The sequence below is a fragment of the Vipera berus genome (genome assembly GCF_964194415.1).
Source record: "Vipera berus genome assembly, chromosome: 6".
Lineage (NCBI taxonomy): Eukaryota > Metazoa > Chordata > Lepidosauria > Squamata > Viperidae > Vipera > Vipera berus.
The window spans coordinates 22946574-22960349 of record NC_138208.1 but is presented as its reverse complement, the minus strand read 5'-3'; the positions used below and the strand labels follow the sequence as shown (position 1 = coordinate 22960349).

The following is a 13776-nucleotide window of genomic DNA, read 5'->3' as shown; positions in this document are numbered from 1 at the left end:
GGCCATACAGAATTTTTAGTCTCGTGATAAGCAATAACCCTTCCTCTCACATGACTGCAACCATTCTACAGTACTCAATTTTACCATTGCCAAAATTGTTAACATAACAGCAACTAGTCTGCAGTTATGTTATTTGAAGGTTTAGTTTTGCAGTCTGTCCTGAATGTAGATCAGTGTTTCTCAACCTTAGCAACTTTAAGATATGTGGACTTCAATTTCCAGAATTCCCCATGAAAGTAATAGCAAATGGCAGTTTGAAGCCCTCATATCTTAAAGTTTCTGAGAACTACTACTGTGATAAAATAAAGATATAGATGGAATATTCAAAAATTGTTTTGAGGCAGACCCCAAACTACATTTTTCTAGGTATTCCTTATTCTCTCTCTCTCTCTCTCTCTCTCTCTCTCTCTCTCTCTCTCTCTCTCTCTCTCTCTCTCTCTCTCTCTCTCTCTCTCTCTCTCTCTCTCTCTCTCTCTCTCTCTGTGTGTGTGTGTGTGTGTGTGTATTCTAAGGATGGGAAATATCTGGGAAAATGTCCAGGTATTCAGAGACTTTTTAAATAATATCACAGTGGGAGCCATATGGATCTCCTGCGGTTGATGTTTTAGAGAGCAAATGCTGTAACTGAGAAGATCTGCTTCCTGGATTCCAATACTTGATTACTTGAAGGACTATCTATTATGATGAGAAAACATCATAATAGATAGTCCTTAGTAACCTATGCTATACCACTAAAAACACTACCAAGTAGATAAAAACTAGCTTGAATTGCATCCAGAGGCCAAATGGCCATCACTGCAGCTCACATAGTAGCAATGGCACATGGGCATACTGAGGCATGCCTGTTACCATCTGCACCACTGCATTGTGGCTTCTGTGGGCCTCAAGGGAAGCCCCATTGCTATAGGTCCATTACTGACTATCTGGAGAGCTTCCTGGTCCAGGGGCAAATGCACCTGGTACAACAGATGGATTGTGCAATGTTCTTCCTACCCCTATCCTGAGCAAGAACTGTGAGTGTAAGAAAAAAAATCCAGATTGTATATGAGTGCTGAATTGGGAATTACCTGAATATCTGCAGTCAATAATTTTGCTAGAATTAAGCCTGAACCCATTTCTCCCTATACAGAGCCTTGTAGCATGAAGGCAGAAAGAAACATGACTTTGAAAGAGACGTGCAAGGACTGTTATCTAGGCAAAAGGGGCTGAGGCATAATTTATTGGTCTGGGCTATCTAGTGGGGTCAACATCTTCAGACACTAGGACATTAGCAGTGTGTTTTGGTCAGCCTGTAATCATATGTACAGTCAAGTATCATCTGTATTCATGGTTGATCTTGTCCAGTTGTCTCAGGTAGATATTAGAATGAGAATGTTGAGCTGCAAGCACCCCACAAATGAGGCCTTGGATCTTATTGTCAAAACAACTGTAACTGGCCATAAAGAAAGGAGAATCTACTTTGTAGTCCCTGCCCCCCACATCCTTGGAGACAGTTCAGAAGAACATCATGATAAATATCAAACAATCCTGACAAATCAAGAAGAACCTGGACAATACTATCATTCCTATCTCATGATTAATGCTGGCTCCTTGCTATGTTCTGATGTGAAACTTGAGTGTCAGGGTCTGAAAGGACATCAAATAGATGACTAAATTAAGGGCACTGAGAAGATAAATGGTTGCAGTATGCTACTTGTATTGCTATTTTTCTAAGTTGCTTATACTGCATGCCCTTTTGTGCCAATGTTCTTTCCTTATTGTTTTCATCACCAAGATTCTATCTATGTTTCACCAAAGTTCTCTAAAGATTGAGGTTAAACTGAAGTGACTTCATACGAGGTGTTTAAGAAAGTTGTGTCTTCTTCTCACAGTGTGATGTATATAGTGTTATATATGAGAATATAAGTAACATATAATGATAAATTTCAGAATTAATCTAATCTGATATTTCAGCATAACTTTGTAAGTAAAATGGAGTACCAGTTTGGGTTGCTTATCTACTTCAGGGGGAATGTTTTAAGTGATAACACTAGAGTAATTTATTTTAATTAACATATAGAATAAGATGCTGAAGTTCATGTTTATCTGTGTTTCAATACATTAAATATAGAACACCCTGTTAAAAATTTGAATGGAGTGGGGAAAAGTTATAGGCTAGGGATAAAAGTGTACAGTATCCTGCAGTACTTTGTATGATCAGAATATCCTAATCTGAAAAATACATAAGTTGGGAAATACTATATACTCAGATGAGAAATTGGTAACCTTCCCCACTACTCAGCAGCTAGTCTCATGTTCTTTAGAGCAGGGCCGTCTGTAAATCTCCAGCTCTTAACTTCACATGGCTTAATTTGACTGGCTCAAACTGATGCTCAGTATGGTCTACTTAAATAAAAATCCTTACTCCAGTTAGAATGAAACCACATTAAATAGTATTCCCTTTTACACAAAAGCCCTATTTTTCTCATAAAAGTAAGCACAGGGAAGAAGTCAATTGAAGTGTCCTATGGAAGACAGGTGATATCAGAAGCAATAACAGATCAGCAGCATCAGAACAGAAATAGGTTAGACCCATAGGCTTCTTGGAGAAGAGATGTGAAGAGGAGAGATCTGACATGGCATAGTTAACTAAGATTCTTTACTAAAATTAGACTGAACCCACAGTTGATTGAACAATGGTCTAAACCAGGGGTATCAAACTGCCGGCCCACAGGCTGGTTGCATCATATGGATGCCACATCCACCCCAGCTCTGGCAATGTGAAAAAAGTTGCGATGCGTTGCAACATGTCATGTGATGCAGTGAGTTTGATACCCGTGGTCTAAACAAAGAGAAAAAGAACACAGAATGTACAATGTTATATAAATGGGATTAAAATAAATAAAATAAATGTTATTTTGACAAACACAAAACATAAAATGAGTAAATAAAGTAAGTAAATAAAAAGTAAAAGGCCCTATTAATAACAATAAAATCCACAAGTTTTTCTTATAAATTCCATATAATGGAAGAATTGATAAAGTTACACCTGTTGCCATTAACAAAACAATAAATTCTGTCAAACTTGATAAAAATGTGATTCTTGCCTCTGGCAGACCAGTTATTCTAAGTTTGTCTAAGTTATTCTAAGGTGCTTTTTTTATAATAAAGCAATTGAGAACACCTTTTTAAAATCCTCAAATAAATGGTTAAGTTTTCAACATTGAGTATTAATTAATTTAGCTTCCTGAAGTAAATAGACAATCAGCTCCTTATTTTTAAGTGGCATTAGATGGTATAAATTGGTTCAACAACCCTAGCTCTGGAGAATACATGACTCATAATTTGCAGTAATTATAACATTTCTTATAATATTGTGCCAGAAGAGGACCACCTGATCCCTTCCGTGTACAGCTCACCAACGTCTTCAAGAGTGATTGTAGTGTATGCTCTTAAAGCATACATGGAATGTCAGCACAGCAGGGGGCTGGACAGCTCCAGGCTATAACCGCTTTTGGCGGGAAAGCCTGAATAGAGCAAGTCGTTGACAGCCCCAGGGCATGGTCAGCTCTGGCGGGAAGCCTGGGTTTAAATCCATTGGCCACCTGCACTGGCGGGAAGCCCAGGTTTGAATCTATTGGTCGCAATTCACCTGGGCAGGTATAAAGAGACGCCAGGTAACCCCTTTGCCCCAGTTTCATTCCCGATCCAATAAAGAAGTACTACCCAGCTCAAGTGTCCGTCTCTCTGTGCGACCACGCTACATTGCAGTGATTGTGTGGGATTTATGCTAATTCATCAATCTTAATTGTCATTTTTAACTGTAACTCTTGGTTAAAGCCAGAAGGAAAACCTCTTGATTTCCATAATGATTGCTATTTTGGTTCAACTATTACATTGCCCAAATCAGTACCCCAAGCCCTTTCAAACCATTAGAGGGATTCATAACTTTAGTTTTAAAAAATGGCATATACTTTAAATCTTTAACATTATTCCTTTTGGTTGTGCCAAGTAATTTGATATTAAATTATCAAAAAATTATGTATTTATTAAATTGATCGTTGCTTGTTAACCTTATCAAGTGACTCTGCAAAGATAATGCAGGGATAAGTTACAATTCCTAACTAATTGTTTATCCTGTTCTGTGTTAATCTAGTCTCGATTTTTTCCTTACCATGTTGCCTGGCATTGGTATAACAATCATTTATCCCATAAAAGTTGCAATTTCTCAATAATTTTAATTAAGTTAATCCATTTTTATTCCCCCACTTGGAAAAAAGCATTAGCTTTGTTGGAGGGGAGATGAGACTAAAACCACAATCAATTGTCCTCCATCAATATAAAGGCCTAATCCTATTTTTTATTCAAGTCAGCTTAAACCCATTGCTTTTTCTTTACGTTATATTTCCTGGTTTTGTTTGGCATCTTTTCTCTGAAAACTTTGTTTCTTGCTGCTTACATTAGTAGCTAAAGACACGGGGATTTGTGTTGATATAGAAATTCTATTGCAATTATTTTATTTCAATTAATATATTAATTTCACATGTCTAATTAATTTGATCAATATTACATTAAACACCCTTTAGATATGATCAGAAATAATTGATTAATTAAACACTGGTTACCCTTTAACAAATAATGAAAAATAGCTGTCTTCCATATCTACCGCAACTATGAATTGCTGTCTTTTCTTATCATCACTGTACTTTTCCTGTTCTTCTTTCCTTCCCTCAAGGAAATAACAGTACCAGAAAAACTGCATATTATGTATCACCTATGGATCAAATGCCTGGCAGCTTGGATATTTCTGAAGAGATTTAATGGAGTTCATGTTATGCAGGCCAAAGCTCCAATGTATCCTAACGAGCCTTTCCTTGTATTTTGGAATGCACCTACTACCCAATGTCGGCTGCGCTATAAGGTGGATTTAGATCTCAAGACTTTTCACATTTTAACAAATGCCAATGATTCTTTAAGTGGGTCTGCTGTGACAATATTTTATCCTAACCATTTGGGGGTCTATCCCCATATTGATGACCGCGGACATTTCTTCCATGGGATTATACCGCAAAACGAAAGCCTCACCAAACATCTCGATAAATCAAAATCGGATATTAACCATATGATCCCACTGAAAACATTTCATGGACTTGGAGTCATTGACTGGGAAAACTGGAGACCCCAGTGGGATAGAAACTGGGGCAGTAAAAATGTTTACAGAAACAGATCTATTCAATTTGCTAAAGATTTGCACCCAGAGTTATCTGAAGATAAAATCAGGAGACTAGCTAAGAAACAATATGAAAAAGCTGCGAAGAGTTTCATGAGAGATACACTTTTACTAGCTGAAGAAATGCGACCAGATGGATATTGGGGCTACTATCTGTATCCAGATTGCCAAAATTATGATTATAAGACAAAAGGTGATCAATACACAGGCAAATGTCCAGAAATTGAAATGTCACGGAATGATCAGCTACTTTGGCTATGGAGAGACAGTACTGCCCTTTTTCCTAATGTATATCTTGAAATCATATTGAGGTCAAGTGAGAATGCTTTGAAATTTGTGCACCATCGCCTTAAAGAATCAATGCGCATTGCTTCCATGGCTAGGGAAGATTATGCCTTGCCTGTTTTTGTATATGCCAGGCCATTCTATGCATATACGTTTGAACCTTTAACACAGGTAAGGTATTGGAGTATATGAATCTCAGAATCAAGCTCTGTTGACAGCTACATTACATATTTGTTAGAACTCTAAAACGTCATGAGAGAATTCATAGAGGATCTCACTCCATCTGGTTCATACTCATTAGCATGCTTTAATTTTCTCATTTTGAACACCAACATAGGACAAGTCCAACATGGGCCAATTTTCTGTATGTCAGATTCTTCATGTAATCAAGGATCCTAATTGTTTATAATCCTTCATGTTAAAGGATCCTAAGTAAACAGGATAGGACTATTTTACATAATTATCAATCACATGGCCATGGGAAAGGAATAGTCAGCAGGTGAAATCCCACATCCCTCAGATATTCCTTGAGCTGCGTATACATATATGTTGACAACTGGAATGTTACTGTATGATACAAATCTGAGAATGCATAATGTTCAACCCTATTTTCATAGTTCAGTGTGCTGTCATAGGCTTGAATGGCAAGGCTGATCTTAAATATTTTATGTCTGTGACACACAGCAAAAGCTCCTTGCTTCTCAAGGCAAGATACTCCATACTCTAAGACAATCAAGTTATTTTGGCACATAGAAATTTCACAAAATACAGTAAAATACAATGGCAAAACAGTAGGTAGTTCAAATTGGGATAACATATTGTCCAGCAGCATTCTTTTCCCACAGCAGTATGATTGGCTTTGCCATATAAGAAATACCTGATTAGATCCAACTTCTTACTAAATTGAAGACTGCTATAAAGTACACGCTACAGCTATAGATTTGCTCCTAGGAATATTTCAGAGACTGGATAAGGAATGAGGAATGTAATGTCCCAACCTCACTTTTTAGTCAAATTTCCTCTCCTGCAGTTGCAGTTCAACAGGCAGGAAAAAAAATAAATATAGATATCTAGATATTTTCATTTGTGGATATACAAGTATGTCTATGTGTATATGAAGGAAGGAAGTGTAATTTTACCATTTCATTAAAACATAAGCATTATATATTGGTTCTATTGTCCCTTGTCCCTGCTTATATGATTATTACAAAAACTAGAATGAAGTTTCAGGGATAGATGAAATGATCAACATAGTGGACATACAGAAGCAAAATAATATGGCTCACAGTGCTAGATAACTTGAATGAAGGACTACATCCAATATTCCTGAACACAGAACATATATGTCATTCATATATATCATCTATATTTCTTATTGCTTTATTTTTAGCAATTCAAAAAGTACAATTCCTCATCTAAATTATAACTCATGAATGAAAATATTGGAATAACTTGAATCTCCAACATGGTGCTTGATATGTCTTACAAATTTTGGTGCTTACCAAGATCCCTGACCTATCTAGTTTATTTTTAAGGCTCTTTAAAAGACAATATTGGGAAGGAATGATTACTTAAGCAACACAGCTTCAAGCATATCTAACAAGGTTTTTGAGCCCTGCATAGGCTATACTGGCATTTTTAAAAGGTGGGTCTCTCTTTTCCTTTCCTTCTAGCATGTAACATTTTATTAGCAACAGCCTTCATAGCAATCATTTTAAGAGAGTCCCAATATCACATTTCAAAATTACTAATGCACCCACTAGCTCAGAAATCAGATTTATTGGACATACACTCTCAGCAAAGAATTATAGACTATTTTCTGAACACAGCATTTGAATGTAAAGGAATTTCCCCAATACTATAAAGTCCACATATTTAGCATATTGTAACTCAGGGGTCTCAAAACTTGGCAACTTTCTGGCTGAGGAATTCTGGGAGTTGAAGTCCACAAATCTTAAAGTTACCAAGTTGGAGCAAAGCTGCTCTAACTTAATAATCTGAAAAAGCCTCATACCTGAGAAACTATCACAATAATTTTTACTGAGAGTATGCCTCAGCATCGTTGACTTTCAGCAAGGCATTTGATAGAGCTATGAAAGAGTATTCTTTCCCAGGGTGCTAAATTTGCTTTGTGTTGGGCCAAACAGGACGTGCTTAAACCTGTTTTCTCATAAATAGCCCTCCAAAAATAAGGGGGAGGGAAAATGGCTGCCAATATTTTAACTGTTTATTATCAGTGAGTGGTGCTCTATTAAAATATCCCTATTCATTGCCTTACTTTTCAGGAAGACTTGGTGACTACAGTTGGTGAATCAGCGGCCATGGGGGCAGCAGGAATTGTCTTTTGGGGAAGCATGCAATATGCCAGTACTGTTGTAAGTTAGTATGGGTGAACAAAATGCCCATAAGCCATATTTATTAAAATCCTTCCTTCTTTTTATGTCAACATTTAGAGCTTGTAATAAGTGGTCCAGGAATTGATATCATTAGGATTACCTAGGGGATTTTCAAACATGTCCAATCACATGGTAAAAACTTATTAAATACAATAAAAGGTAAAGGTAAAGGTTCCCCCGCACATGTGTGCTAGTCGTTTCCAACTCTAGGGGCCGGTGCTCATCTCCATTTCAAAGCCGAAGAGCCAGCGCTTGTCCGAGGATGTCTCTGTGGTTATGAGGCCGGCATGACTAGACGACAAAGACGCACGGAACACTGTTACCTTCCCACCATAGTGGTCCCTATTTTTCTACTTGCATTTTTACATGCTTTCGAACTGCTAGGTTGGCAGAAGCTGGGACGAGTAACAGGTGCTCACTCTGTTACACAGCACTCGGGATTCGACCCGCCAAACTGCTGACCTTCTGATCGACAAGCTCCGCGTCCTAACCCACTGAGCCACCACGTCCCTTTATTAAATACAATAACTATCCTCAATTACTAAAATAATATTCAGAAAACAATTAAAGAAACGAAGAGATTTGTAGCATCATTGCCCTAATGTCTTCACTGGCACAGAAAAATAAAAGTGAAAACTACCCAAGTGTACCTTACCTACTGTAAGAAATCACATTATTTTTCTGCCCCTTGGTAGTAATGAATGGACAACTGGATAACATGTTGCTTATGACACCAGTCTTAAATCCTGATGATTTCTACAGATCAACCAGTTGATAACAAGTATCAAGTTTCTGACACACCCGCCGAAAAGAAAAAAATTCTCAGAGATAAGAGTAATAAATAGGAGCAGTCTGTAGTATTTGAAGGAAAGAAAAAAAGAGACAGTGCTTAAGATCATTCTTTTAATTTATTTTTAATTTATTCAAGAGCGCTATTAGCAGTGAATGACTAATGGTCTGTAGTAGAAAAGAGATCAAAGTTATTGCCTGCACAATTATTTTTGTGATGAGAATTTGCCTATGGCCATTCACACACCAGCACATGTATTGGTAAAACTGTAGTGTGAGGTTATGTGCATTTTTAATAATATGTGCTTAATTAATAATTGATTCATGGTGCTGGTTATGACCTACAAAACCCTCCATGGCATGGGGTCAGGCTACCTATGGAATGCTCTTTGTCCCATTGCATCAGCCTGTCCCTCCCAGCCAGGCAGGGAAGGTATGTTGCAGACCCCGTCAGTTAAGGAATTATGACTGGTGGGGTTTAGGAAGAGAGCCTTCTCACTGCCATTGCCCCCACCCTGTGGAATATTCTCTCCCCAAAGGTGAGGCAGGCCATTCCTCTCCTGGCCATCCAAAAAGGGGTTAAAACATGGCTCTGTGACTTCATGGGAGAGCCCAGAGGAACATGCAGCCATGGTGCAGGTTGGCGCCCTGAGACCTCTCCCTTACCCTTTTAAACATGGTTTAATCATCCTTGCTTCCTTTTAATTTTTTTAGATGCTGTTTTTATATTTAATCATTTTATTGTACACTACCCAGAGTCCCTCACTGAGGGAGATGGGTGGTTTAAAAATGTGAAACATATATGTATGTATTTAATGGATTGGATGTGGATTGGATGACATATTTATTTGAAAAGGTGCTTCTGCACACATCTGTAGAATGATTGTAGCTTTCTACTCTTTAGCCCAGTAGTAGAGATAGCTCTCTGGATACAAAAGCTATTTAAATGGTATTAATGATAAAAGAAAATTGTAATAAATCTAATTTCAAATAAAGTTATAATTAAATGGATATGGAACTCTTGATAGCTACACCGCATCATGTGAATAGAAATGTGAGATTAGAAATGAAATAGTTCTCTCTGATGTTTAAAAATGTCAATGTTTAATTTTCTTATTCATGTCAATACTGAAGACTATAATATGACTGTGCATGTATGAATCAGGTAAGAGTCTGAAGCCATAAAGCAGTAATAGGTAATCCTGACCCATGGCCAGTAAGATCCTTTTGTGTCCCCTACAGCCTTATGTGAGTATATGGCTAAAGTTTATGTTATTTTTTTTAAAAAAATTGAGGGTAAAAGCAAAATAGATGCTTTAAGACTTGCAGAGATTCAAAACACTTATAAAATGACCAAGACTCACAAATTGGCTGACCTTTTTTCAGTTAGGTAGATTAACAGGTTAATAGGTAGAGGGGCACTGGAAAAGAGGAGAATGGGAAAAAATAGGACAATGTTGAAGGAAGCCATGACTGTATAACAAAGAGGAATCTTCCAAACTGCAACATCTTAGTAAAGGTTTCTTTTATAACCTAATCACATGGCTAAGAACCTACAATGTTATTACAATGTATATTGAGGTCTGTCTTTTGGCAATAACTCCTACAAAGCTGACCTGTACATTTCTCCAAATATAAAACATACATGTCTATGAAAAGCTAGAAGTTGTAATAGGTTTGCTACTAAGAATTCCAATAACATCTAAAAGTAGTTCTCAACTTACAGTCATTCATTTAGTGACTGTTCAAAATTAGAATGGCATTGAAAAAAGTGACTTAGAACTAATCTTCAGACTAATGACTGTTGCAGCGTACCAATGATCATGTGATCAAAATTTGGGCACTTGGCAATGGGCATGGATTTACAATTGTTGTGGCATCCCTGGGTCATGTGATCACAATTTGTGACCTTCCTACCTGGCTTCTGAGAAGCAGAGTCAATGGGGGAAGGCAGATTTGCTTAGCAACCATGTGACCAACTGAACAACTGCAGATGAGGGGATAGATGGGGAACTCATCAAATTTGCAGATGACACAAAGCTGGCAGGAATAGCCAATACTCCAGAAGATAGGCTTAAGATACAGGAGGATCTGGACAGACTCGAACACTGGGCACTATCTAACAAAATGAAATTCAATTGTGAAAAAAGTAAGGTTCTGCATTTAGGCAGGAAAAATCAAATGCACAGGTATAGTATAGGTGGTACCTTGCTCGATAGTAGTAACTGTGAGAGGGATCTCGGAGTCCTAGTGGACAATCACTTAAATATGAGCCAGCAGTGTGCTGCAGCTGCCAAAAAAGCCAACACAGTGCTAGCCTGCATTAACAGAGGAATAGAATCAAGATCACGTGAAGTACTAATACCACTTTACAATGCCTTGGTAAGGCCACACCTGGAATACTGCATCCAGTTTTGGTCACCACGATGTAAAAAAGATGTCGAGACTCTAGAAAGAGTACAGAGAAGAGCAACAAAGATGATTGGGGGACTGGAGGCTAAAACATATAGGGAACAGTTGCTGGAATTGGGTATGTGTAGTTTAACGAAGAGAAGTGTGAGGGGTGACATGATAGCAGTGTTCCAATATCTAAGGGGCCGCCACAAAGAAGAGGGAGCCAAGCTATTCTCCAAAGCACCTGAAAGCAGGACAAGAAGCAATGGATGGAAACTAGTCAAGGAGAGAAGCAACCTAGAACTAAGGAGAAACTTCCTGACAGTTAGAACAATTAACCAGTGGAACAACCTGCCTCCAGAGGTGGTGAATGCTCCAACACTGGAAGTTTTTAAGAAGAGACTGGACAGCCATTTGTCTGAAATGGTATAGGGTTTCCTGCCTTAGCAGGGGGTTGGACTCCAAGATCCCTTCCAACTTATTATTATTATTATTATTATTATTATTATTATTATTATTATTATTATTATTATTATTATTATTATTATTATTGATTCACTTAACCATAGCACAAAAAAATCATAAATTTGGGTGTGAATCACATAACACTGATTTCACTTGTGTTCATAAGTTAAGGTCTACTTCTATATAGTTACTCTGTGGCTGTATTTAGGAATTACAGCATAGAAGCGAAAGATTAACATCTATGAGACTTTTTGCAACATATGGATATGGATGAAAAATGTGCAATCCATGGGTTCCATGCATCCATACTGCAATATTATGTAATCTGTGATCAGACACTGAAATTTGATAGCAAAAGGGCTAACATCAGGCAACTAATTGAAATCTGTCAAACCTATGCAAATCAAAACATACTCAATCCTACCATAAAACTCCCAGATTCCCCAGGAAGCTCAAAACCAGTTATCATTCTACTAAAGTCATTACCTTATAAGTGGCCTCCTATAGTTTAATGGCTACAGAAACAAATATAAATCCCAGGCTGCAAAATGTTTACAGTTCTACTACAGGCACTCATTTTCTGCATATGTATTTCTGCTTGTAAAGTTCTATCCCAGCAGCCATCAAACTTTGCGATTGCCTCTTTTTTGTCAGACTTTGAATGGAGAGAGGAGAAAGGAGCTGGTTCCATTGGAGAAAATGGGGTGGGTGGAAGTGGATCTTGACCGGGACTACCAGAATCCAGCCATAGCCACTTTCTGTTTTCCAATGCTTTGCTTGCATAGCCATTTCCCAATATTTCAGTTTCAGTTCAATTTCTGAGTAGATACGTTTTATGTTCTACAGTAATGCAAAAATCAATTATTCTTTGTTTTATTTTAGGATAGCTGTCAAAAAGTGAAAAAGTATATGAATGGTCCATTGGGACGTTATATCGTTAATGTGACTACTGCAGCCAAGATTTGCAGCCGTTTCCTTTGCAGGAAAAATGGACGATGTGTTCGAAAACATAGTGATTCAAATGCCTTTCTACACTTGTTTCCTGAGAGTTTTAGGATCATGGTGTATGCCAATGCAACAGAAAAGAAAGTGATTGTAAAAGGAAAATTGGAGTTGGAGAATTTGATTTACTTAAGAGAGAACTTTATGTGCCAGTGTTACCAAGGCTGGAAAGGACTATATTGTGAAGAGGATTCTGTAAATGATATAAGGAAAATATAAGGAAATTAAATGCATTGAAGAATCTTTCATTTATTCCCAAACAAAAAAAATGTCACACAGATCACAAGGCAAAAAAATCCAACTTTGATTTGAGGGCAATTCTATTAGATCTTCTAAAGACTTACAAATATGTACAACTTTTAAATTTCTAAGCAAAATAAGGTGCTGTAATTAAAAAATAAGGAAATAAAGGACACAGGTGGTTGTGTACTGTAATGTGCTTTGGGAGGAAGGAGGGACATGACTGTTTTTCAGTTCTTGGGTCTACCATATTAAAACCTTTGCTTCCTTTTCCCCTGCATTCCACTTGGAATGGTCTTTGCTTACATCTAATACTTCTTCAGAGTCTTCAGAACTGAATTTAGGAATGCATTCTTGTTACAATTGCAGCCACATTTTTTTTCTTCTACCCTCTCCCCCACTTCCCCCCCTACATATTAAAGTATTCTGCTGGATGAAAGATTCTTAAGAATTTGAAAGCTTGCAATCATTTTGTTAATCCTTAGTACTTCAAACTACTTCAGTATTGATTCGGAATTCCTTATCAGAAGTTATGGGTATTCACTAACAGCCAGATTTCAACTTTTCTAGCAACTTCAGAGTGGGCAGATGGTAGACAAAAACATGGAGCCCATTTTTGAGAGAAGAAGAGAATGAGAGGTTGTGGAGGAGAGAATCAAAATGGTTGCCTTATGCCAGAAAATAAGGTTCCATTTCTTTTCTTAAAACTTCAATGCCTCTAAGGTGTGATTTTTTAAAAAAATATTAGGGTAGGGATTAAAAAAGAAATAAGTACTTTAAGGTTATGCAAGTGTAAGTTTTTTCGCTTAGCCTCACAATTGTCCCAGTGCTACTCAGGAATTTAAAAGAGCCAAAAGAAACTCCTGAGCCGAGGTTTCAGCAAAGAATTACAACTTTATTTTTATCAAAACAGAGAGGGGTGACCTTCTTCCTTTTTGTGGCTGGTAGAGGAATTAAGCCAACAACCAGGAAAGATGTCTTCCACCTTTTATACCT

The 13776-nt window shown here is 37.4% G+C and overlaps 1 protein-coding gene across 3 annotated transcripts in view; it reads left to right on the top strand.

The window, feature by feature from the left end:
• LOC308670261 (hyaluronidase-1) overlaps positions 1–12949 on the top strand; it is a 30552-nt gene extending 17603 nt beyond the window's left edge. For 2 of the 3 annotated variants that reach the window (XM_081331668.1, XM_081331667.1), the window contains exons 2-4: positions 4715–5665; positions 7780–7869; positions 12421–12949. In XM_081331668.1, coding sequence (XP_081187794.1) covers positions 4745–5665; positions 7780–7869; positions 12421–12759 — 1350 coding nt within the window. In that variant the 5' untranslated portion in view covers positions 4715–4744 and the 3' untranslated portion in view covers positions 12760–12949. The remainder of the gene's footprint in view (positions 1–4714; positions 5666–7779; positions 7870–12420) is intronic. The other variant, XM_081331669.1, reaches the window with a different exon arrangement.
• The last annotated feature ends 827 nt before the right edge of the window (positions 12950–13776 follow it).